This window comes from Perissodus microlepis, chromosome 3 (genome assembly GCF_051167445.1).
Source record: "Perissodus microlepis isolate ML-2025 ecotype Zambia chromosome 3, ASM5116744v1, whole genome shotgun sequence".
Taxonomy (NCBI): Eukaryota; Metazoa; Chordata; class Actinopteri; order Cichliformes; family Cichlidae; genus Perissodus; species Perissodus microlepis.
This window is the reverse complement of record NC_140463.1, coordinates 40,682,787-40,710,692: the sequence shown is the minus strand read 5'-3', so window position 1 is coordinate 40,710,692 and position 27,906 is coordinate 40,682,787. Positions and strand designations below refer to the sequence as shown.

General features: G+C 42.0%; 1 protein-coding gene across 1 annotated transcript in view; it reads right to left on the bottom strand.

Moving 5' to 3' along the window:
* Window positions 1–27,625, bottom strand: part of sema4f (sema domain, immunoglobulin domain (Ig), transmembrane domain (TM) and short cytoplasmic domain, (semaphorin) 4F) — a 56,182-nt gene extending 28,557 nt beyond the window's left edge. The window contains exon 1 of the mRNA XM_084924459.1: window positions 26,816–27,625. Coding sequence (XP_084780585.1) covers window positions 26,816–26,906 — 91 coding nt within the window. The 5' untranslated portion in view covers window positions 26,907–27,625. The remainder of the gene's footprint in view (window positions 1–26,815) is intronic.
* Between the last annotated feature and the right edge of the window lie 281 nt (window positions 27,626–27,906).

Here is a 27,906-nt window from a genome sequence, read left to right as displayed (position 1 = left end):
ATAAATAAAGCATGAGTTTAAAGAGATCAAGGCATGTGATTTTTTATTATTTTTAAGTGAACAAAAGATCAGTACAACCTCAAATATCTATCTCTGCAGCAGACTTTACAATATTCGGTGACTGTCTGCCACAATCTGCATCGGCATAGCAACATGAAGAGGCCTGCCGTGCTTCAGATCATCTATCTGCATCTGATACTGTCTGATAACTGTCAGGTTTTATTCACTGATAAATTCGTCCGTCACAAAGTGCAATAAATGTTAAGCAGATTTTCTTCAGATACACGCTGCTCCTGTTGCACCACGAAGGAATTGCTAAGTTCATTTCAAGCATGCCGATCACATAAATGCCGATAATGTTTCGATATTTCTAGAAAGTCGAGTATATTAAGACATTTCTTGTTTACAGCATCGATATGAAAAAGACAGCAGCTGGAGTTCTTGTGCTGTAGTTGGAGCGTAACTGACCACACCTGAATTTGATATGACAAAAACACTCGGCAACACCTAACCTATCAGCTTCCTGGCTTCTGGGGTGACTTTAATGAAATTAGGTCACATCAATAAAAAGCTACAGACAAAAATATTGGATCTATAAGGGCATGAGTGAGTGCGCGTGTGTGTGAGAGAGAAACTTTATACATATCAGTAGTTTGTTTGTTGCATGTACGTGCATCAGATAAATCTCTAGATATCGTGTCACACAAACCACACAGTCATCGCTCTCTCCATAAGCAGGCTGACGTGCAGGCCTGTCACATTGGCGGAAAACTAAACAACCTTCTCAAAAACATATATTTATCTGTTTGTGGCTGACATCGCAATTGCTTTTTTTCAATAAACACATCATTTTCATGCTTTTTCTATGCTTTTAAGAGCAACAAATCATACTTTTAATGGGGCAAGGACTCATCAGCCAGCAAGGAATTGGGCAGCTTCTCACATGCTGCCAGTGTTCACCCATTTTCTCAGCTTGTCTCAGTTTTTTGCATGAATCTAACTGCACAGTGAATAAAAATAGGAAGTCTAACACAAGGCCTAAATAAAAACTTCAAATAATAGCCCGACATAGGACTCCAAAGTCCAAAGTACAGTGATTTGACATGTGCAATCAGCACTTGTTCACACGTTCAGTACCTTGTCTGTGTGTGTCTGTGTGTGAGTGTGTGTGTGTTTTCTGGTTCAAGAAGATGGTTTGACACAGTAATGAAAATGGGACTCATTATTGTGGCAGTAATCTTAGACGAATGAGAAACCAGCTTACCCTTATACCGTATACAACACACACACGCACAAACTCACACACAGAAGCTGTGCTAAATAAATGATACCTATTACATCCGCATGACTGAAGCTCCTGTGCTGATTCACTGCAGTGTCTATGACTGCACATATATAAACACAAGCAGGCTGTGTAACACGGGTTAAAACGCACACATTCTGCGTGCACCCATCGCTGACTTCCAACGAAGCATTAAACACAAAGTTTTGTGTTTTCCTGAGTTCGGGTCTCCGTGTTAGTGGCAGTTAGAGTATTTAAACACAGGGGCGGTGGAGCGGGGCTGAAATCATGGAAGATTGTTTATTTAAAACTTTTGAAATGAAGCAGGACGAGGGGTGAGATGCAGTTCAGCCGGCTCAAGCGTGGCTGCGGGGCGTTCAGGGTCTGATTCCTGTGTGCGGATGAATGCTTTTAGCCTCCACATTTATTTTAATTAACAAAAAGGCAACATTTACGAAATGCTGCTACGACGGCTTCTGACACTTACAGGAAGCGAGCGATGGACTGAGTTACATGTGCCGTTTCCGTGCAGTGAATATCAAGTTTAGGTCGGGATTTATATTTCCCTGCAGGCGAAAAGCCACTAACACAGAGGTGCAGCTCACGTATACTCTCTTCCTCTTTGCAAAAAGATGCAGTGCTGTGTGAGTTGAAACTGTCAGTGTCCTCCTTCCGAACCTTTTCACTCATTTTGATTAGATGTCAACTTGAAATAGCCTCCAGCCTGAAATAAGGAAGGTGGGATCTCACAGGCACTTCAGGCTGTGAGGCAGAAGGGGACAACAAATCGTTTGTGTGAACAAGTTTGTTTTCCTTTCCATTAAGTTTCTTACTGTAGTAAAACTCAAGATGTGGACATTTACCAGACACGTAGGGTCTACCTGAACAATTCTACCGAGCTGCGCTGCTAGAACATCTCAACCTCTATCTATTTTTATGCTACGCGTTTCTCACAGAGGAGATGCAGAAAAGAAATTTGGAAGACTTTTTAGAAACAGTGTTACTGTTAACTACAAATAGCTGTGAGCTGTGCTTTGAAAGGAAGTAGTTCTAACAGTGGCTGCTGTGGTTAATGCAGTCATAGGATGTAAAATTCACCAAATTCACGCAGCTGCGGTGTGAAACTTTGCTTCACCACCAAATGAACACACGATATCTCATTTGTATTGATTCTGAATGAAAATAAGGTTATTAGTAAAAACTGTAGAGGTCGGTGATTCTGTGAATAAACAGGAAGATACTGTCTCTCTCTTTCTGCCACTCACATGATTAATGCTTGACCAGAAATCAATATCTTCCACTCCCACCTATGGGTGCACAGAAAGAGCCAGGGGTTCTTCATTTACTGCCACTTCCTTTGCCGAAGCGCTTGGATAAATGTTTATAAGTTCACGCTACAAATGTGACTTTGAGCACTGGGGAATGGCACAGATACACTCTCAGGGCTGCGTCTGTTTTATCCCCCCACCTGATACTGACGGCGAAGCTAAAGAGACGATATAGTTGCCTGCAGGGTCAAGAAAATGATGGCGTGACATTTAGAAACCATCAGTTGTTAAGAGGATCTGAGAAAGATGCAAAAAGGTTGAATTTATATAGTGTGTTCACACACGCGCACACACACAGCAATCATTATATGGATGGCGGGTTTTACCTCTGAAGCTTTATCCATAAAGAGCGATTTACCTCTTGGCTATTTCCCTCCCCCACACTCAGACCCTGCGTATGAGCTCGTATCTTCTTCTGCACACTTGGCTTTTTCAATTATATATAAAGCATCTAAAAATGCACTTCCCCAAAATACTTGTGCTTATCACACTGATAAAAACGAAAGAACTGCACACATTTCGCACAATTTATTAACAAACAGAGAATTCCCAGCAGTACTGGATGCATGTTTTAAGGTCTGTGAATGTTTTATGAAGTTTGTAAGTTAACACGCACTTTAGAAAAGTTTCTCTTCTGTCTCCAGCTTACGAGCTGTTTGAACTAAACACTAACCCGCTGCACTCTCTCTGATTAAATCAAAATTCCTACTTGTGTATCTTTATGTATTTTTACGTTGTTAAATAGTTTCAGCAAATAAAATATTTGCTCAATTTTGGACTATGTATTATTTGACATTTTTATGCCAAATCTTCACAAAATTGCCTTTAGCATTTCATTTTGTAAGGAAGAAGCGAACAGAATCCAATTTAAAGCATATTACATTATGAAATAAATTATGACAATTTATCTGCGCTTGAGTTTGTTTTCGTGCTGTAGGTATAAATCAGAAGATTGCAGCACACTGCACATTAAATATGAACGTACATACTTAGGAGACACTTAGCCGGAAGACCAGCTGAAAGCAGTCCAAAGGTCATAAAACCCACTTACGAACAGCTGGCTTTTGTAAGGTCTGAAGGCCTTACAAAAGCCAGCCAGTGGAAAAATGGGTTTTGTTTTAGCAGGTCTTATGTGCTGGTCTATTTCTAAGCTTCCTGCAGCGACAGAACTACTACTGCATCGCTGCCAGATTCAGGTTGGATTCATTCACGAACAATGCCGACTTTAAGAGCGCTGTTGGGTTTGGGGTCAATTTGGTAAAAGGACTGGTTCTTATACAGCACTTTTCTACTCTATTTGAGCACTAAAAGCGATTTATACAATTTCCAATTTTTCTGCCTAAGTCCTTTTTATCTAACATTCACGTACGTTCATACTCCAATGGATGGATCGGAGAGCAACTTGGGTTTAGTATCTTGCCCGAGGATATTTGGGATGCAGATTGGAGCAGCAAGGGATTGAACCACCGACCTTCCAATTAGTAGATGGCCTGATCTACCGTCTGAGATACAGAAAGCCATAATGTCACCAGTCTGTGGTTTCAGACTGATCATCCTCACAGTAACGTTGGTGTCACATCACTCTGATGTTACCTGTACTTTGCCTGTTCCCACACAGACACACACACAGTGTTTTGAGTTAAATGGTAAAATGATAACTGGACATGTAAAACAAGCACAGCCCTAAGTGACAGCAGCATGCTGCAGAGACTCACTGATATAGAACACATGCACGGTTAGCTGAATTACATAAATAAATAAATAAATTTCTGTATTTCTTCTTATTTTCTTATTTGCTGTGGTTTCTTCGGGGAGGAAGAAGGCCAGGAGGTCCTGCTGAGGTCCTGCTGACAATGCTCTAACCATCGTGCCGCTGCTGCTGCAGACAATATGAGCTTTTTTCATGCACAATTTTCTCATTGTACATTTATCATGAAGCAGTAGTTTCCTTCTATTACATACAATGCTAATGCTACAAAGATGGGTTTTACTTTAATGGACTTCAATAAATGTTACTGGAATCCTGACACATACTGATTGGCTGCATCACACACACTAACTAACAACAATAGACACTTGAAAACTGTGTGTAGACATTAATCATGTCAGTAGGGTTGCCTTCATCCATTTATCTATCCCCTCACCCCCTCTCATACACACACACATGCATGCAGTGACAAATTGCTGACATGGGTACGATATCACCAAGTCTGGAGATGGGAGTCCCATGAGTCCAGCCCCTTAACCTGATTCCATGTATCTCATTCTCTTTCTTCCTCTTCATGCATCCATACAACACGAGGACGTGTTTGCGTGTGCGCCTGCGTGAGTCTTCTTGACTGGGGGTCTAAAAGTCATTTCCCACGATGCCCTGTATGCAGCTTCAGCGTTCTCTGTGATGTCATCGTCACTCTGGGCGACAAGGGGAAATAAAGAGGCGGGGCTTTCCTTCCTGACACCATCTCCAATACAATAGAGACGCACACTGTGTCGGGTAGTGCAGGAAAAGCTCTTGGATTGGTTTATGCAAACCGTGTCTATGTAAATGGCTGTGTTTTATGAACTCCGCTCTTCTGGTCATGCTTCAAGGAGGAGTCACAAATGCAAACAAAGAAACACAACAAGGTCTGCGGGAGGTAGTCGGTTCCATGTGCAACAGGAAGTGGAACTAAAGCTAAAGACCAGGTATGCTTGTGTTACAGAAATCAGCCAGAAAGCAGAAGTTTAAGAAAATGGTTCACTGTACCATGAATCCTGTGAGTCTGCTCAACAAAAATAACCAAACCAAAACCAAGGTGAGGTGATGACTGCAGCTACCACACTGTGTGACTGACAATTTGTTAAAGGAGGAGTAGCATATGATGGAAATAATGCAAAAAAAAAAGGTGAAACTAAATTCAGGCTGGTATTTTTTAAATCTTTGGTAATTACTTTAGAGGAAGACGACAATGGACAATGACTAGAAAACAGGTCTGATTACTCTCTTAGCTTCTCTTGAAATTAACTGGATCCAAAGTACATTTCACCGACTGGAAACAGGAAGCAGGAAGTGTTTTGTGTTGTAAGAAGATGTGAACCGCTAGCAGGTCCAGTTACACAAATATACACTCAAAATCTACCGGGCAAAGAGAGCGTGAGTGTAAAAGAACATATGTAGTACAAACGAGCTACGAATGTGAGAACAGAGTTTACAATGAAAATATGTATTTTTAAAATCCCACTTTTTTAAACCATTTTTAGACCATTTTATAGTCAAAACAAACACATAAGAAAAATAGACACAAGCATGATCACAAAGAGAACACGTACATATATGCTGCACTGTACACTTGGCTTCAGGCTATTATGGAGAACCCATATCCCCAGGTACTATCCGCCCCCACACTCTTTCCTGCCAGTCACACAAATATGCAGGACCTGTTCTACAACTCCACTAAAGCATCCGCGTGTATCCGCGTGCACGTATGCTGTGAAAGACTAAAATTGGGTCAGGTTGGGGGGGGGGTCAATCATCAGCCACAACATGCCAGCTTTTCGTAGTGCCAAGAAACAAGATGAGGAAGGAAGAGAAAGAAGGAGACAGATATTTTCTGGATACAGTCGCAATGTACAGGCAGCTGGAGACGGTAGGTGCATTCGCTTGAGCCTTTTCCTGGAATGCTGCTTTTACAGTGCCAACATCCTCACTGTGTTTCCTCCTAACAGCCCACCATAAAACATATTGCAGGACCTATTTTTTTAAGCCATTCACCTCAATGACCTCTACTCAAATTCTCGGATTTGGACATTTAAGATTTGTTATAACTTTGGACATTTACATTTACAACACAACAACACAAAATTTAAAAATGTTGGCTTCAGTGTGAATAGATATTTGGGATTCAGGTACTTGTTTTACTTTATTTGCAAGCAATGGTTAGTGCTGCTGTCCCAAAGTGCTGGGTAGGATTAAGGTTAGGCTTAGCACATATGATGACTTTGACCTCAGAGGGTAAAAAGGCTCTGCTTATACTCTAATTCTGCCCGCTTGCAATTGATGTGACCTTTTTTAATAAAACAGTACCTAATGCTCATGAGGCTCAGTGTTATTGGTGCAAAGCAACTATTATTTATCAAAATAGCTTTGACACTCTCAAATGGTTCAAGTACAAACCGTGTGCAATCTTTTTTTTTTATTTAGTGGCATTTCTTTTGGAAACACTGTTGTGTACTTGAAACAGAAACAGTTAAATCCTCAAAATATTAAATAAGCTCCTTCAAAATCTATTAAAGTATATTAATGATCTGCTAATCTTGTCTTTGGTCTGATGAGTCTGCACCTCTTTGTTAGCTCAAAGGACTGTGAGTCAGCACAGTGTAGTATCACCACACAGGTGATATATGTTCTTTTCAGCTGCTTTTTGCCCAAATGACAAAAACCCTACCACTAAAACTCCAGATGAGTTAAAGAGACTCACTAAATTGCAGGTGGGTAAAAAAGATGAAGAAGCTGCCAGGACTGTATAAAGTATTGAAAGGATAAGTCTCATAACTTTTGCTTTTGCCTGAGGAGATCCTGTGCTGCTCAGAAAACACACACTCTGGAGAGCTGCTGTGTCATTATGTAATCAGCACTAAAGATCAGTCATTCGTGTACAAGGACAGTGTGTGCAAACAAACACACACACAACAAAATGTGTTTGGTACAATCCACATACAGAGCGTGCACTACGTGTGTGTTTCTGTGTCATTCATGCACGCACCACACACGGCAGTAAAAATGGAATTGGACAGCACCAGCTTCCAGTGCACATATAACTGATGCTGACCTTCCAAACAGAGACAGCAGTTCCTCTCATCAGAGCAAACCAAAATAAATCCCTCCCCGCTTTCTTAAAGTTAAATCACCGTCTCTTTGGGGGGAGGGTTTTTTTTTTTGACTTCCCCACAGTGTGACTTTCCCCTCGGCCACCTCACTCTGTCAGGGCCGGCTCCATCCACTGTGTAAGCCAGCAGGGGTGGTCGCTCTCATCTAATAAGCCCCTGTCACACAGATTAATGCCCGGTGATGATAAATCTCCCCCCCGGATCGGCTCGGACCAACTGTCCGCCTGATTAAACCCAAAGGGAGAGACAGAGCGGGTTACACAGTGTGATATGGAGAGACAGACAGGGAAAGGAAAAAACTCCTCCTTTTATCTCTCCTCCTCTCAGGCTGCCATGAGTCTACAGGACATGACAGCTCGTCTTGACTTCCTGCCCTTGTTTCTCATCTTTCTCCTCTCCTTCCATCCACTTTCATTTTCTCCCAGTGATGAGAAAATTTCCTTGTAGCTTCTCTATCTCTCTTCCTATTTTTTCTCTCACTCTGATCCCTCTATCTCTGGTTGTGCCCAGAGATAGAGGGATCATCTATTCCACTGACTTGATCCAAATTTTACTTAAAAAATACTATCCTCCCTTTCTCTCGTTCTTACTTTCATTTCCTGCCCGTCTGTCCTCTCTCCAGTTTTTTCTCCCTTTTTATCCTCTCTCATACAGGACACTAATCCTAGAAACACCTCACTTCATCCTTTTTACACCATGCTCACACTCCTGGATGATATAGTTCTAATTCTTCCATAAGGATTCCTTTCATCCTTGTTGTGTATTCCAATGCACAGAATACAATACTGCTGCTTATTTTGAGCCCATATCAAAATCTAGTTATTGAATTGTTCATTATTACAGATTAAACTAACCCACAGGTAATTCCTCTGCCAAAAACAAAATTCAAAGGAACTGCAACATGTGGTGAACTTATGGTCCTCTGAAGCCATAAATTGTAAGGATAGGATAATGAGACATTACATACTGCCTGAAATACGGCACCAGTGCAATTCCCCATGCAACAAGTACAATATCGCATTTGAATATCAACATCTCAAATAAAACGAGCAATTTTAATGTCAAGAAACTTCATGTTGTGTCCAACTAATTTACACTGTATTTAGGCCTATATAATGAAAATGTAAGATATTGATTCAAGGTCAGAAAATGTAATGAAATACACATTTTTACAATACAAATCTAATGCTAAGTATTGTACAAGACATTTTTGTACTGTATGTATTGTTGTAAGTATTAATAGCAGTTAAGCAAAGCAGATTTGGCTAAGTAAAGCTAGCCATCTTAATAGCTCAATGACCTCTTCTAGCTAGCGGGCTAGCTAGAAGGTTAGCTTCTAAGCTTCTAGCTAGCGGGCTAGCTAGCTGTCAAAATGGATTCAGTTGGTTTGTGATAACAAATAGCAGGTTGCCAGCTTTGCTGCTATAGACCGAAATCAAGCAAGTTTAATATTAGCAGACAAAACAAGTCAGATCATATCATTAGGTTGTCCAACGCTATGAGGGTTAACCAAGCATCTGTTTTGCAAAGCTCTAACCAACAGCTAAAAGCTAGTAAGATTTACTGAGTCTAGCCTATTGCTTGGTCACTTGATTTCATATGCTAATGTTATTATTTCTATTTCATGATAATAGCCTTATACTGAGATACATTATTACCCAATTTTATATATATAACATAGAGCTATAACATGTACATGTTTTTCCCAGAAAAGACATTCAGAAAGATATTCTTGGACGTTTAAATTATTTTGATGCTGCTATTTGAAAAAGAAAACAGTTGCATAATGTTGTTTTAAGCATCACTGAAATATTAAAACCTCAGTAGTAATGTAACACCAACCGATTTTAAAAGTACAGCAGAATATTGGTTTGCAGTTCAAAGAAAAGATTTTTGAACAGCAGTGACAACAAGATGGATCTATTTTAACCGTATATACCCCTGCTTTCATAATCACCAGAAGGCCTCAAATCCGCTTTTTTCACTGCAGCGGCTTCACACCGTCAAATCCCTGTTTACCGCCAAAACAATCACTTGTAAGGTTTGATTTGGAGTATTTTGGGGACTTCTGTTTGAGCAGTGCAAACACTACATAAGACAACAACATTCACAGATTGTGTGTGACCTAAAAGAACAAAAAACAAACAAACAATGGAGCTGCACCACCCAGTCTCGGTCAATTCATTTACCGCACATGCAGGCATGCATTCGTGTGGTTGCACCTGTATGTGCACACCTGGAGGGAGGAGCTTTACACAAAGGGAAGAAGGAAACAATGTGAAAAATAAAATTTAAAAAAGGTCTTCAAAGTGGTGCGACTGTCTGTCAGCGTGTGTGCACGTGTGTGTTTGTGCACATGCAAGTCTACATAAACTGCATAAGCAGCATGTTTGCAAGTGTAAATACATGAATATTCTCTATGTGTGTGTGTGTGAAAGAGAGAGAGAGGTTAAATTTGGTCAGTTTGCTCCAGGACAAGCAAGATTAATGAACCTTAGCTCATTCCTGGCAAATGCTACGATCGCTCTGTATGTGTGTGAGTGTGTGTTTGTGTGTTTGACCTAACAAGGAAATCTTTGTCTGTGTAATGGCTTTTAGCTCCCCTGGAACCTGCTAATCAGCATGTGCATGTGTGCAAATGAAAAAAAAAAGGAGGATACCAAACTGTATTTTTAAAAAGTGGAAATTGATGACATCGTTTTGATACCTATAAATATTCTGGGCCTTATGCTCTAATAAGGATGTGTGTTAGTTGCATGCGTCTGACATGAAGCATGTGTGTGGCTGCGTTCCTCTCTTATTTATTTTCATAACATTAGCTGTGCAAATTTTTGACATGTTTATCAGTGTTTGATGGCTTAAAGTCCAGCAATGGAGCACTGAACGGTCTGCAATGAGTCAGCTGGCTTAGGAACAAGCAATGAGCTAGCCCACATCCATACGCACGTATGCATCGATAAGAAGAAGCAGAAAGACAAAAGATATATACAAAAAACACATGAGCATTGATTATTGTGTCAATTCAGAGGGGAAAAATACATGATGCATACCACATATACAGAAAAAGGTCAGGGTTAAATGCATTCAGGTGTCCATTGTTAGGGTTCTTCGCTCGTCACTCAGTAGCTTAAAACAAATGCTCTATATTTAATATAGAGCAAGTATGATTCTTATGCAGGCATATACACAAATACCCACTTCACCAACCAATTCAGGCATGTCAAAAGTGAGCTCACACAGCTGAAACGTCTGACTTGTTTCGTGATAAAATATAGCAACATTACATCGTCTGAATGTTTCTGGCTGTTGTGGTTGAACTGTGGTGTCAATTCACTTGTCAGACAGATTCTGTCTTTCTGGCTGACAATGCAAATAAGCCTGTTAAAAAAAACAACTTGCTGCAGAGAAAAATACACATTTTCTGCTCTTGTTGCAAATTTGTCGTTCTTTGCATCATGATTCCAGTCCTTTGTATAACAGACACTTTATGCTACTGTGTCATTTTTACATTAGTACATTAGTACATAAGTACAGTTTAGATGCACGAAAGCTGACACTAAGCAGCATTTTCTATTACCTATTATTGCTGCAAAGGCACAGAGTTTAGCTTTAAAAAGCAACCTAACTTTAACATCTGAAGCTATAAATATCTTATAGTTAAAAGAATATGCCGTCTTTCCCGGCATCTCAGAGGGCAGCTCTGTTTGAAACACAACAATGATGACATGCAAATTCCCAACTCGTTCATAATGCAAACCAGTCCAGCTGACAAAGCTAAACACGCCCATGGTGTTCAACGTGACTTAGAACGTGTATACTACACAAACAGAACCAGCACTTAAAGGGAAAGGAGCTGGACTCATTTTCCTAACGCTTTAAAGTGATCTACTTTAAAAGAGTAGTTTTGTCTTGCTCCAGTTCTTATGCTGAAAACAATTATGTCCATGTCCACGTACAAAACATACCTGCTAAGCTACTAACTGGCCTGACACGTCCTCGGTCAACCTTCACTTGCCATGTTAGTTCACATCTTTAACTCTTCTCACTATAAATAGAACTGTAGGTGACATTTATTATTATTATTTAAATGGGACTCCTCCTACTCTTTTAAAAGTACTCTTTTCATGCCCTGCTCTTCACGTTCAGCTGTTAAAACCAAAGCTGCAAGTATGTGTGTATTTTGTAAGGCTGTTTGTGCAATAAAGGTGACTCATGAGCTGGCGTGAAGTCAGCTGACGATGCATTTACTTGACACTACAAACATGCACCCATATGGACAAAGAAAAAAATGCAAACTTAGGAAAAATTGAATTAATACATCCAAATGATGGGAAAGCGTGTTGTGCATGAATGTACAAATTCTCCAGTGTTACTTGGAATTTGAACTAGAGCTTTTCTGTGTCTCACACTGACAAAGTCCCCCACAAAGATTTATCAGAGTCTGAGTGCGTGTAATTTGCATGTAATTCTTTACTTTGTAATGAACTGTAACTATTTAAGTGCAGTAAGCCCATAAAACAACTCATGAGCTCATTCCATAAATCATAGTTTCTCCATAATATTCCTCCAGTTTTATTATTATATCCACGATTTTCTTCACAGGCAAAGACTGATCTCTGCTAACTTCGCTTCTACATTCACAAATCCTTTCTATCTGCCGAAGCGTAGCATGTGCAACACTGCTGCACTGCTGGTATCTGTGCAAAGTAATGGGATGTTATGGAGCTTGCAAAATCCTGTTACGCAGCACAGTACAGTGCATGGCGCAGTCATTATTTAGTACCGAGAAGACTGTTGACACAGGTAGGTACGTAATGGTTTCCTGGGTTTGTGAATAAGCCATTAATGGCATTAATCACTCACTGGACACTGAAAACATGAGGCAAATAACACAAATACTCTTATCACGTCTGATTTTAGCAGCTCCGGCCACATATGTGTAAATAGGTCACCTGTTCTACCATAGACTCAGCTTATAAGCACTGCCGCTTCTGCCAAAACAAAGCCTTCTGTGTTCTTCCATGACAACAGGACACACATGGGTGTGATGAGATAATCGTAAGTAGTGCCTTAACATCCTGCCAATCTTGCACAAAGCAACTAGGAGCTGCATAATGTAATCAACATAAGCACGAAAACACTTAAGCCTTGCAATTAATTATCAAAGTGATTCACCTTAGATACCAAACCACAAGCTTATTAGCCCTAAATTCCCTCTTAAGCACAAACACACACACACACACATAAAGGCTTTGACCTGACCCATATGTTTGGTGGGATAAGTCCACTTCACCTCTGAGTCTATGATTACAGTGTTTGCTTTAAATTCCCTATTAGTGCACTAACCAGTCCTCACACGTTAGCACACAGACAGTCTCATTAACAGATTTCCCCTGCATTCGTTTACCTTTACGTTGTGCTTGCGTTAAGACGACAAAGGTCTCAGTATGTGAGGTCAGTAAACAGTGAACAAGAAGATAAAGCTGTCCTCTACTCGTTCATCTACTAAAAGGTAATTACAGAGGCATAAGCAAATATTTAAACTGGTGCAGAAAAAGCAGGTTATACTTTTAATTTCTTGATTGCCCTCCTTGTCAATGACATAATCGAGTTATATAAAAGAGCAGAGCATTGTCCCTTCCAAAGTTCAATGTGAGGTCTTAAAATGTTTAGTTTGGCCACCTAATAATCCAGGCAGACACACCAAAGTCAAAACCAAAGTTAGAAACAATGTGGACTTCATGCACTAGCAGCCAGCAGGGGGCAACTCCTCCAACTGCAATAACAAGTCTGCTTGTATGGAAAACAATGGAAAAATTCTCTGCTTCTCTATATTTTTCCCTTAATTTATGACCACGGAAACAGTCGATGGTTTCAATCGCAGGTTTTAAGACCTATTTATTACAGTATGATGGTCATATTTTTTTTGTAACATTTGACTCTCAGAAGTATTATATATATTGAATGAGTGGCTAAAAAAATTGAACGGAATGGACGGATGGATGGATGGACAGATGGATGGATGGACGGATGGATGGACAGATAGATGGATGGACAGATGGACGGACGGACGGACGGACGGACGGACGGATGAATGAATGAATGGATGGATGGATGGATGGATGGATGGAGGTAACGGCCAAAAGGTCTTGCTTCAAATAACGACTCAACAAACCTGCAGATGACATCAAGGTTGGCAAGTCCATCTAACAGATTATCAAATTCAATTTTCTTTATTTTGGCCATTTTTTTGTAATTGTGCTAGCAGCTTTCACGTGCATGCATTTGTTAGGTCTCTGCGCCACATCAAGCAGCAATGTCATTAATCTAATCAGGGCCGCTGCGCTCTCATTTCTATTCTGTTCCACGTGGATGAGGAAGCCGTTACATAAAAGCACTTAAGCTGATGAGATCTGCCGAGATGGAGGCCGCTGCGATGTCGTGCCGCCATCTGACTGCACACGCTGAGGTGTGATGTCATCGAAAACTTTTAATTAAAACTTTAAATCATGATCAGGTCGGTAACCCGCTGTTTCATAATGGAGGTTGTGTGGTGCTGTCTCAACAGATTCACTACATTAAAACTTAAGGCAGGTTAAATATTGAACATTTTGAGCAAACAATGGCGTTACTGTCTTTGTGTGGGGACTATCTGAGTTTTAATCTGTGCTCACTTCATCAAAACAAAGGCCTGGATAAAGTGCGCTTACTATGATGCCATCACCTATGTTTATATGCCCCTATGTTGTGCTCTGCAATGCCAGCATGCTTTATAGATCAGTGTGATATGGCTTATATGAGGCTTTTCCAGCATGAGTGATATTACGCACACACACATACATTTTTTGGAAGAGCCTGTCGTCTATTGTAATGTTAAGCTAAAAGATGAAAGTATGGTGTCTGTCTGGCACTAAAGACCCTCTCTCTTTCTATATTCCCCCCGGACCCCACCACACACACACAAACTACACAAACAGGCTCAGCAGACACCTCAATTATGATAATGTGGATCAGCATTAATGTATCCTTACAGCACGGCTGGCTTTCAACAATGTTGTGTGCAATGTGAGTGTGTGTGTGTGTGTGTCCCAGACAGCAGGAGAGGAGGGGCAGCTACTGTATCTCATTTAACGCAGGTTACTCCCTGCAGGAAAGCAAAATGCTGAGGCCTTCAGCATTTCTACCTTGCACCAGGAAAAACACATACAAAGAGAGAGAGGGAGGGAGGGGCTCACACACGTGGTTAAACAAAAGTTTTTCATGAATCCAACAAAGGGAAACATGGGCGACACATTTAAAGCTCCAAGAAATCCAGAAGCCAGTGTGTGCTTTGAGAAAATGGAAAGACAAAGAAACACGACAAAACAGTTGTGAGAACTTGATTTTAATAGCACGAGGGAGAGATGTGTGTTATAGTGGTTACATGTGTGTGTACACATACTGCTACAGTCACACAGAAAAACCTTAGTGCTCTAATGGGATTTTTTTGGCTTGCCTGTTTACACTAGTCTGTAAATGTTGCCAATATCTTGTTTCACTGTGAACTGGCTGCAGTAGCTGCCCTGACATGTGAACATATGACAAAGAGGACTTTACATCTTCATTAGGGCTTTTTGTGGAGCATTGGCTCCTGCTTCTCCACAGAGATGTGGATGCAGAGCTTTAGCCACGAGTGGTTGGATTGTTCCCCGAAACAGATCTGCACCCAGATGTTCAGGATGTGAAGGAGCTCTTTTAGCTGTCAGCTCTTCTCCACGAGGCGCATGGTCAGACGCTCAGTTCGAGCACATGAAATAAAAATCGCATGAATTCTCTTTTGAATATTTACACTAAAAATGTTTTTGCCAAAAAAATATTTGACCGTAATATAATATAGGAGCGCATCCTAAAGTGGGCCAAATCTAAACTGAGTAAGACTGGATGAGATGTGAAGATTGTAACCCAGCTGATTCAATGATCAGTTGATTCAATGAGATACCAAGAATATGCATAACATAACAGTCTTGGGAAAAGACCAAACTATGCAGAAGAGACTTAAGCAAAAGCACAAGTGCACTTTGAGCCTACAGACCACCTTACATTTGTAAAAAAAAAAAAAAAAAAGGATTGTAATCCTCACTCATTTATCTGCATCACTGTTATGCTCCTCGACAACCCTTTCTCTCCAGTGTTGCCTGGGCTTGATCGCTGATTGGCTACACCTGATGCCTGAGCTCAGCTTAGAGGGCGCACACCACTTCCTGCCAGACCTCATCATGTTCTCTTGGCTGACGGTTATTAAGTAATTTGAAATAAAACCAATGCTTCTACAAACGCTGAGCAAACCCTTTTTAATCAGCGTGCTTTAGCTGGAAACTGTGCTATCCTTCTACTGAAGCGCAGCTTTGTTGCTTAGGTTTACTGTGTTTGGTGCCATCCTGATTGGGGATGTGCGTCAGACGTTGGTAGTGAATTACACAAAAGTTTAATGTTTAGAAGCGCCTCGAGCCTTGTGCATCACTGAAGACTGATAAAACTGAGGTTATTGTGCGCGGCCCTAAAACTCTTAGAAACATGGTGTTGAACCAGATGCTTACTCTGGATGGCCTAATCTAGGCCTCCAGTGAAACTGTGAGGAATCTTGGAGTTGTTACCCACATTTGCACCGTATCTCTAAAATTAAAAACATCCTGTCTCAGAGTGAAGCTGAAAAATAAGTTAATGCATTTGCTACTTCTAGGTTCAACTATTAGAACTTATTATTATCAGGATGTCCTAAAAACCTTCAGTTGATCCAAAATACTGCAGCAACACTCTCCGTTAGCTACACTGCAATAGACCTAGGCTGCTGGGGACTTCCCATGATGCACTGAGTGTTTATCTTCATTCACCTCTTTTCACGCTCTATGTGTTTACACGTCACTCTACAATTAATCATTAGTTTGTCCTCCGTCCCTACCCCCACACCCCAACCACTCACGGCACATGGTGGCCCCTCCCTGGCTCTGCTGGAGGTTTCTTCATGTTAAAAGGGAGTTTTTCGTTCCCACTGTTGCCAAATGCTTGTTCATAGGGGGTCGTCTGATTGTTGGAGTTGGAGGTGACTGTTGTTGTGATTTGGCGCTTTATAAATAACACTGAATTGAAATTGAATTGAGCAGAAATTAGTTTTGTTGTTATATTACGACTGAGAGTTGCTCAAAAAGGCAAACCAGTGACAATGAGTTTTGTAGGGTCTTTTAAGAACATTCCTAACTCACTCACTTCAGATCACATAGGTCTTTAGCTGAGTTAGCTAATGTTAAATCTTTGTCCAAACATTATGAGTACACATGTGGATCAGTGTTTAAGGATGTCTAATGAGCTGAGTGCTATGATCTTTAGTGTTGGGGAGTAGCAGGGCCCCTTCTGGTGGATACTTGTGAATATGGTGGCAGTAACTGTGTAAGCGCTGGGCCACACACTACCTGAGTCTGCGAGACAACTAAAGCACAAGCAGCTCCTTACAATCCCCCGGTCATCTGAGAGTACACCGAGCACTCCGTTCTCAACAACTACTTCTCTTGAACGTTGTCTCCAGTCTCACCTCTTTCATACAGATCCTTTCCTTACCTCCTACTCCTCATTGTCCCTCTTTCTTAACCGCCCCTCCCCGACCCTGCTTCCTTCTTCCTCCTCCTCTACCGCCTTCCTTGTAATTACCACCTCAGATTCCAATTAAAACAAACCACAAAAAAGAGAACAGAGGAGGGAGACCAGGGGGAGGTATATGGGACGCAGGAGGAAAAGAGGAGAGGCTGTGGTTGGGGGAGGGAGGGGGGATTTAATGAGCAGTTTGTACACACACACACATATATATATATATATATATATACACACACTGAAACTGCTAGCAAATCCTGGTGACTTTTAAGGCTTTTTAAGGGACATCAGACATACATGTTTACATAACACTCATATCAGTGTGTGCTAAAAAGTCAACTTAGATGTGTGTGTGTGTGTGTGTGTGTGTGTGTGTGTGTGTGTGTGTGTGTGTGTGTGTGTGTGTGTGTGTGTGTGTGTGTGTGTGTGTGTGTGTGCTGTTAAGCAAAGCAGTGCAACACTGGGAAACATAAATGGCAGGAAACAGGCTGAAGCAAACAGAAAGGAAAACTGCCAGGAGTTCCCTTTCACACACACACACACCAAAATAAAAAAACAAATGAGACAGAAGGTCAATATACCAAAGAGGAAGAAGGGCTGATAAAAAGAATGAAAATTAAACTGGAGCTCAACAAATCAGAAAGAGGAAGCAAGACTATGTCGATACGTCTGTTCGAAACTGACCAACACACACACAAACACACACGCACATACATAAAATAATACCGAAGAAACTCCCCACAGCGGAAGGCACTATCAATCAATGAACACAAAGTAGCACAGCAGGGTAGCCCTTACTGTCAAGCAATCTTTGTGCGAGTAAGTGAGTGTGTGTGCGGATGAAATGGACCTCATGGTTGTGTGCCAACCAAGGCTGCCAAAAGACACACGCACACTCGCATGCATATAAACACATGCACAAAAGGAATGAGAGAGAAGAAGTGCAGAGAGGTGCTTTAATTTGCTAGTCTGCCAAAGGGAGCCCAAGCCTAACTCACAGAAAGGAAATAGATATCTCGGTTTGTTACACACACACACACACACACACACACACACACACACACAGATACACACAGCAGCCTGAGACAGCCTTATCGCTTTTTATTTAGAACGCTGTTACTCAGCTTCTCTTTGAAGGCTACGAGTGTGTGTGTGCCAGACGGGAGTCGCTGCACTGACTTTATGACTTGGTGTGTTACCTTGATCATAGCAGGAGCAGTAACCTTCTCCGCATGACCCGCCAAACGCCCCGTGGTGTGTGTGAGTGAGAGAGAGAGAGAGACCAAAGAGTGTTTTCCTAATCTTCACTGAACTGTAAATTACGTGTAAAATACCATCCATGCTTAGGATCTGAGAACTGGTTGCAATGAAGTGTCTCGAGTTCAACCTGTTGGTCCGGTTCTTCTTCCTGAGCCCAATAGACTGTGTGTATTTGTTTACTCTTCTCACGTGGCAACTATAAAGCTTGTTCACACAGATTGTGATTATAATTTGGAACTTTAGAGAATATTTGAGTCACATTTCTGACATTACTTAGCAGGGGGATGGAAGCCTGCTCTGCTGTTAAGCTCTGCGCTGTGCTGTTTGGAATATAAAAGGAATATAAAACAATTAAGCACATGATGAACATTGTAAATATTTGAAAAGCAATCCTCTGGGAAACAGGAGCAGCAGGTTAGATACTAAACTAGTACGCACTGTCAGGCCTTTATCACTGGAGTATGTAGCTTGGCTTCCCAGTAGACCTAAAGTGCCCTTTAAGACTTGAATTTACAGACCAATTTCTGGTACCTGCAGATCCGACTTAAACTGGGTTCACACTACTGCACGAGGCTCGCACAATCACATAACTTCTGCTGCGAGACTAATATCATGCTGCTGCATCACCGTGTTTGCATGGGAGATGGATTTGGGAGATGTCTGTTACTGAAAAGCAAAAGATTACTGAGCTGAGGTGTTCCACTTCCTTAATGTTGTATTCACTATCAACAACCTGCGTTTGCATTTGCAAAGTGGTATGAGAAAGAAGCCCACACAAGCAGCCTGGACTGACCAATCGCAACTGGACTGTAACTGTGAACTCTGTTCCCTGTTCATGTTTATCATCTCATTTATAACAATAGTAAATCAATAGGTGTGAAAAAAGTAAGGGAAAGTCTGAAAGGGTCTACCCATATAGGCCTGTATATTTCCCTCTGCAGTGTCTCCCACACATAGACATTGCATGGGTGGGCCGCCAGTGTGTATTAACTGTGTTAAGAATAGAGAGAAATTCACGTTCAGCATTTTATTTTTTGTGTTAGTCTGAGAGAACAAAGTCATCCTGCGATCGAATTACACATGCACAATCCTCTCACTCTTATTTTGACAGCCCTTCCCATCTCATGTTTAGCCAGGATCCGATCCCATCTTTTCCGTCTTGGACAGCAGCTGGCGATGTTAGACTTTCTGCTCTGGAGATCCACTGCAAACTGGAGGGTTGATCTAACCAGAACCTGCAGCAGGTGGAGAGCTGGTTCATTGGTGTCATTTTTCTCCAGAGCAGAACAAGCACTAACATCACCAGAGTCTGTCCCAGATTGTTGGAGTTGGAGTTCATCCACAGGGTGAGAGACTCACTTGAAATGCAGCTGATTGCATGGATAATTTATTAATTTTTCAGAGGAGTAACTTATTAATGATAAAAGCTTGTCTGCCCACACAGACATAAAGCCCCATTAACAAATTAATATTCTACTTAATAATCTGAGGGATGTCACTTTGTGCCATAACTACTTAATTGTTTTTTTAAATCTGACAGAATATAAGCAGAAGCATCGGTGCCAGGAGAAAGCAGTATTTACTAAACATTTCTTCTGTGCTCAAACTCAGCAGTCCGCACACGATGGCTTTTTCCAGCTTCCAGCTGTCACCGAGAGTAAAAAATGCCAACAGGCACAAAAGTGGAAAAAGCTGACTGTTCACTGCAGCGCTGATGTGGGGAGTTTAACATGTCCACCTTTTAGCCCAACTTCTGACAAACACTATGAGAAGAACATGGTGTTCATGTGGCGTTTTATTTGATTTTGGCTTCGCAAACAAAGTCGCAGGTGGCATGCGGGCATCGAAAGCCCCGAAACAAACCTGGCGAGATGACGCGAGCGTGCGTGTGTGAGTATGGGAAGCAGGAAAAGGCTCAAGGAAGTGAAGTATTGTGCTCATGAGAGGAAAGAAAGAGGGAGATGTGTCTGTGTGCCTTTCCTTCCTCATCCTAATAAACTCCCACCTTTTGCCTTAGTGCTGACACAGAACAACACAGCAAACACACAGACACACACACACAGACACAATAAGGCCATTTGACTTCAGCACGTAAGAAGCTTATCCAATCACTCATTCAATCATGAATCAATTACCAAAAAGTGTGTGAGAGGCAAATAAATGGAGCGTGCCTTCACATTCCATCCACTAATGGAAGCACGCACTGACCTGAAACACCCCGAAACAGAGAGAGACGAGCCAGCAGACCGACGGATCAGTTGACCGATGACTTTTGTTGGTTCAGGACTTCCAATCAGTTTGAGTAAACAGCCGCCAAATCTCTGAGGAACCTCTCATTACGACTGCAGCAGAGCGCGTGTGGTCGCAAAGATGCTAACAGGTTAAGTGGATGCAGTGTCTGAACCTGAGCAAGGTCACCCTGCACGACCTCTGACCTTGCCTCAAATCCTGTGACACCCGTTATGTCCTCGCTGTCTGGTTGGTTTGTCCCGAATCAGACAGATCAATTACTCTGTCTTTGCTTCATTTCATCAATATCTATTAGTTTCTATCTCTTTTCCACGAGCTACTCAGACCCACTTTAAATGCTCTGACCTCTTTCCACCTCCTCTTTTTTTCATGCTCTTCAGCTCTTATTTTTTCCTCGGTTCATTACACGAAAATCCAACTGTCCTTTCTCGCTCCCTTTCACTTCACCTTGAGTCGGTGGCCAAAACAATCCCTTCTGATTTGTACCACTGATGATAGTCAGCAATATTCACAGACAGGAAACACAAAGCATGACAGGGTCACCTAGATTTGATGAAAATGTTTTAAAGGCTTCTAGAATTTACAAAAGAACAAGCGATAGAAATTTTTAAATCCACGGCTTAACTGTACCCTCTCAGTTTAAACGCTGAAAACTGTTCGCAGTGCATTATAATTGGTTTCGGATTGCTTTCTATCAGATGGGATTTTCACGCAACAGAGGGCTAGAGAGGCAGGAGATGAGGAAGGAAAGCGGGTGTGAATCCCAATGAGTTGATGATATATGCTTGAGCTGTATGCGGCCGTCACTTCTTCTAAAGCCCTGCGAAGGTAATACACGCTAATGCTCTCTCTGCTAAACCCGCCAGGACTTTAACTCCAGAATATTCAACAGCTTAAAAAAAAAGACAGAAAGAAAAGAAAGCAGGCTTTTACATTATGACACAGCACTTTTTGCAGGATTTCCATTAGCGAGGGAGTGAGAAGAATGCAGAAGGTAGGAATGAATGAAAGATGGAGAACTCCACCGATCCGCCTATGCAGTAACCTACAGGTGACGTGTAGTTTAACCTGGTAATGGCGATCAAACTGAGTGGGGACAGCTATACTGAAAAAAGGCGGTGCAGAATTAGGGCAGTGAAAAGAATTCCAATCATTAAATCCTCTTGGTAATCCTACAAATCTGCTTGTGTCAACTATGCATGTGTGTGTGAAAGAGAGACAGTGTGTGTGTGTGTGCGTGGCTTCTGACATCTGACTTGGTTTGACCTTTGCTCTGACAGAGTCCAGTCAAGGCGCGACTGTGTGGGCTGACCATTGACAAACAAGTGCGTGAGCGCAGCTAACGTAATTCTCAGAATTGAAATGTCTGGGCTTTATAGAGGACGCTTTATAAGTCAGAGCGTATGAGAAGCTAATGAACTTTAGTGACGACAGCAAGAAGGAGTGAGAGAGTATTTGCTGTAGGTGGCTAACGGTCAATGAGAATTTATCCATCTTCTCCTCCCTTCTTTGACTCCCTTTCTTCCCTTCGTGTGTAGCAAATTTTGGTTTCATTTCAACTGATTTGCCATTTTTTGGACAAATATTTTACACTAACTTTATAGAAAAATCCATGTAGGTGTGCGAGTCAGCTAGCTTTAGCTTAGCTTAAGGCTTAGCTTTAGCGTTAGCTTAAGGTCTTTTGAGAATTTAGAAGATAACAGGAAAAAGAAAAGTGACTGGAAGAAACAAATTATGGGGAAATGGGGAGAAAAAGCAGTCTGTTCTAACTCCTGAAGCTTGATATAATGAAGATTTGTCAAGTCCCGTGGCATTCCTGAGGAACGCGAAAGGTGACCGTCCGCGCTCTTATGCTACGCACCGGGTTATAGATGAAATCCAGTAGAATGACGCTCCTGTGGTAATACACATTCTAGCCGTGTATTCCAGGCCTAACCCTAACCTTATCCCTAACCTTTAATGACGTTAAATCGCTTTGGAAAACACTAATTAAAACGAAAGTACATGTGTGGATTCATTCCTAACGGTTCTCATGTTTCCTCATCTTTCCGATCTCGTAACCTAGGGACATGTTGGGTGCCCGTAAGTGTAATATATCGACAATTTGTCACCTGGCGTAAAATGCTACGCTTTGGGAGTGAGAACGTGTTGAAAAAAGAGAAGATCTTAAGATTTGAATATCAAATTGCTACATATGAATAAAACGAAAAAAGAAATCAGCTTTGCGTCAGGAGGAGGTGTTTCTGATGAAGCCAACGAGAGACTGGAAGGCAAACTTTAAAACGCAACAGCTTTCCCCTCCTCTGCACTCAAGCTATAGCCGAGGCGAGAGCTTATCAGACCAAACTGAGAGAAGCGCTAAAAGCATTTCCGATGCCATTCTCCACTCCCATGGTACCACTCAACTGCATCAGGCCCCATCAGCTTCACTACCACGAAGGAGAGGGATGAAGGGCAGACAATGAATGACGGAGAAACAGACAATGGGATACGGGAATGAGAAAGAAGACATTCTCTTGTCTTTGCAAAACCACGTTACATTCCCCAGTGGGAGACTAACAATGCATCCTCAACACAAACACATAATCTACTGTAGTCCACATGTACCCTCACAGGCAAAGCCTGCTTCAGTTAGTTTAGTAGTTCCTCTCTTCCTGGCCTAATCCCCAGGCATCTTTCTAACATGGATATACCGCAGTAACAAGAATTTTGAGCCTACCAAGCCCTCCAAGTGAGAAATTTTAGAATCATTTTCCTGGTAACAGTGTGAGTCATATGAATGCAAGTCAGATGAAATGAGTTTCAACACATGTTCTGTTTTAAATTATTAACATACACAGAAGGTAAAATACAACATGGAGCTTGGCAATTAACTGCATTTTTAAAATTCTGGCTTACAACTATAATCAAAACAAGTTATTCAGGATATAAATATTATACCTTTTGAATTTTGGTACAAAGCGCACTGCTTTCCTTCACAGCACTGCATTTTTCCCCTTTCTCAAATCCAAACTCTTTCACGGTTTAGTTCAACTGGAGCAAAGACAATGAAAGGAGAGCCTTTAATCAACAAGATCCATTGAAAATCTGACCTTCTGCCAACAGGTCCACAGACCACACCAGTTTTCAATGACCACACACTCATCCATCTCCCAACCAAAAACACACTTAATATTAAATGATGGTACCAACCATGTTTTCCACATGCAAGTAAGCGCCAGCCAAGGAACAGCAACAAAAAAACTACAATCGAGTAGTAAATCTTTGATCACTAAAGGCAAGTGAAGTGAAAAGTGTTTGAAAAGAGATTGTGTTAAGCTGCTGTTTACAATAAACAAAGAAAAAGTATAGTTTTTGGGAGGCAAGCAGGTGGTACAGTAGGTGGACGCTGGGTGGCCTTGTTAGCAACATAACGCTTATATACCTGCATAGTATCCGACTAACCGAGCTCATCAAATTAGACCAAACTCTTCTAGCCCACTCTGTAAACGGACCCTGATCCACACAGTCACCAAACCACTGGGAGAGAGACCTTCCCATGTGTGCCGACACCCTAATGAGATTCATGTGAGGAGCATTAAAAGTGCTGCTAGACCAGCGCAACTGGAGCTGGCAGAGGGGGAGCGCACACAGCGGATATACACATAAACACAATGGAAAGGTGGGTGTAGAGAAAAAAAATCGAAATCTGTTCGTGAAAGTGAAAATGATGACCACCTACACGGCCTTGTTTGTGATTTCTTGCAATTAAAATCCGACATTCTCCCAGTGACTTCATTATTTAGCGTGTAATTTCAGCCGAGCAGTTTTATGACTTTTCCCTCAACACTTACCCAGAGAACTGCTACAGTCCCACATCAGTCTAATTAACCACAGCACCAGCTGATAAACACATCCAACAAGCGCCGTAAAAACAGATTCATCATAACTACAACGAGGAAGGCAGAAAAGAGCATTTTTCACAAGACAGTTGGATAATGTGAGGCATGACTGTCTGCCTGTCTGTTCGCATAAAGTGCAGTCTTGAAATACTGGAACGTCTGACCTTCTGATGGCGCCATATGAAAAGTCACCACGACTCCAAAATCACTGAGATTCATTCTCTGCTGGCTTTGAATGACTGTCAGTATCTGCAGTCTATTAGCAGAATAGCATCTGACATGATGATGCCATGCTAAAATGTTACTGTACGTGCAAATCTAGCTCAAGACAAACACACATCACCTGAAAAGTTGCTCCATAACAACAGCACTGTCTTACATAAGAGTCCCCCATTGTCATCATAACACACATCCAAACAGTGAAGCATGCACAGAGACACACACCCAGAGGGCAGGAACTACTTCAGCTCTCTGAACGAAAACACTGTTGTTGTTTTTAATGAAGACATAAGCCCTGCGTGTTTGCACTTGGCATCTCGTCTCCAAAGCTTCTGATCTGCCCAAAAAACAGAAGAGACACTTGAGTTATTGATGCACTTCTTAAACTACAACTGCTTTATTGTGAAAACCAGACGCATTGCTCTGTGGGGCAACATATCGGCTTGTTTCCCACTCTTCCCCACTCTCTATCAGAGCTATGCAACTGGATTTGTTGTGAGGCCACAGGCCACAGTTGCATAATAATACAGAGCCAGGGAGCTAAGTTACAGGCACTCCATTCATTCCGCCAAAGGAACCCGGATCGACAGCAAAGACGTGTCAAGAGGACGGATTTAGATGCGGGCTGATCACACCTGGAAAAACAAAGGGTTAAAGCACAATAAGCGCTGCAGCACAGTGCAGCACAGGGCTAAAGCCCATTAACACAGTCAGGTGACTGAAGTGCAGGCAGCTAATGGTCAACGGGCAGAGTGACGCAACCTCTAAATCTTTTCCTCCTCACTGCATCTGCGTGTAAACACCATCATGTGCTACATAGAGTACGAAAGGAGCTTAAGCAAGCATAAAATATTGAAAAGGGGAGTGGAGGAAGATAGCAAAGGCACTTATTACCTGTAAACAAAGAGAAAACATTCAACAGGGACAAAGATATAAAAGATATAAGCACACACACACACATGCACCAATCCGGCCTCCGGAGGGACACAGTATGGCTCTTTGTGACTTCTTATTTTGTTGTGATGGATGTCTCCTCTCATTTTTTTTTATTTTTATTTTTTTCATTTAAACTGTCAGTTGCTTTTTAGAGAACAGAAAGGCTGGCAAGTCTGTGCTCCTGACCCCGGCAGTCACAGCACAAAGAGGGAGCTTGTTAGAGAGCCCGGGCTTGTCTTGTGTTCACTCTGACTTATAGCTATACAAAATCTGTCTGGCTCTTTTATCCTCGCATTATTGCTCTCTCAATTCAAATATTTCCAACTAAACAGAGTTGAAAAGAAAGGAGAAAAAAAATGCCACTACTTTACAGTCATTTTTTTTAAACTACACTTGTGCAGCAGGGTAATATCCCAGATCATCCAACTGAGTTTGCCCGTCTTCATCCTCTCTGCTGAAGCGGCGCCCCCAGCGAAGATGCTGAATCATTACCAGCTCACAGAGCCGCTGATTCTGACCTTTGGCTTCTCCAGAGGAGGGCGAACGAAAAAGACAAATTCCCTACAAGCAGCAATCCCTCCAGCAGAAAGCTCATTTGACTGAACTGTCCCTTTAAATTTCAAAGCCGATACGTGTCTGGATCAACCAGCACACAGCCTGGCGTTTCTGCCCAGTCCGTGCACTTGTTGTTGGCTGCGAGCAGAACAAGTCTGGCACCTGCCTGCTTCCCCAGTATCACCATTTATCAAGCAACAATAAAGGCAGAAGGCAGAGCTTTGGCATCGCTTTGTGTGCGTAAAACAAAAGAAAAAAACAACAACAGCGCAGAGAAGAAGTTAACACAAAAGACACCTGAACTTGTGGTAAAGGCTGATTTGCTTTTAAAATGCCAAATCGCTAATCGTTTGTGGAGCACTATTTCAGCTCTATACGGGCACGCAAACTCCTCTAAAGTTGCATGTGCTGCCAGAGCCCCAGGTGTGCTTGTTTTGATATCTGTTATCATGATCATCAGTAAAGATGCTGTGCACCGTTTTTACTCGCACACTGACACATTTATAGTGTGAAAAAAGCCGTGTCTTAATGCCCGCTTTAGCTTTGACTGTCAGTAGTGAGCTCCAACCTTGGTGCCCAGACTTTTTTGCTTTCCTCCACCTTGCAGTTGAACTCACCTCTACGAGCGCTCAGAGTCGCAGCCGATGATCCGGCGGAGAGAAAGACGAGCAACGCGAGAAGGCTTAATATCGCACCGCTGAGAGTCATCTTGATTCAGTTCCTGTCCAGCACCAAGGAGGTTGGAGGTCTGTCCAGTCCGATTTCACCACCAGGACTCGTGGGTTCAGCTGCGGTGCATCTTGATCTTGATCCTGGATTTGTCTGAGTCCAGTTCAGTGGAGAAAAAAAACTAGAGATAAAAAATAAGTTCAGGTGATTGTTTGGAAATGAAATAAAGGCGTCCTGTTCTTTTATTTTGCTACAGGTTTCTGGTTTCCCGTCGTCCACAAAGCGCAAAGAAGTGTTCGCCCGCTCACCGAAAATAAAGAGGGCTTTTTATTACGCACTAAATGAAAGCGACATGAAGGGAAACAGCGGATAAACTGTTGTAGTACTATCTGTGGTGTACCCCAGTCACAAAGTGCGCACCAAAGTAATCCAAAGTACCGTCGAATAACGTCCAATGGTTATAATAAGCCGAAGAATCGCTCTCCTCTCCGCTCCGTGTGCCCTGGTGTCGCCGATCCTGTCCCGCGGCTACAAACAAAAATCCGCTCGTTTTCTGTTTAACATTATCTCAGTAAATTCATCAGAGGAGGAGAAAAACATATTCGATCTGTATATTTAAAATAAATGAAAAGCGCGCAGTACTGCTGGAGCTCGAGCGCAGGAAAGAGGATCACCGGGATATGGAGAATTGTGACGGGCTGAGGATGCACTGCTCTGAAGCACTGAGCGCGCACGGCCCCGCCCTCCGAGCAGGCTCAGAGCAAGTGCCTTACAGGTAAAGGTGGTGGTGTCACAGCACACAGGTGCGCGTACGTAGCCCTGCTTTTCGCAGAAGAGTCACAGCTCGAGCGTGTCAACTTTATCTACTGACCGAACATGTTTTGTGTGTTTTATAAGGAGTCATTTCGCGCGTGGGAATGGACCCATCATTGGGTCAGGGAGTAATTACGGTGTTTTCGCCACATTATTATCCTATTATAGAAATGCTGCTTTGTCACTCGGTGAGGTGTGTTTTTTAAGACCTTGAAACGTGTCATTA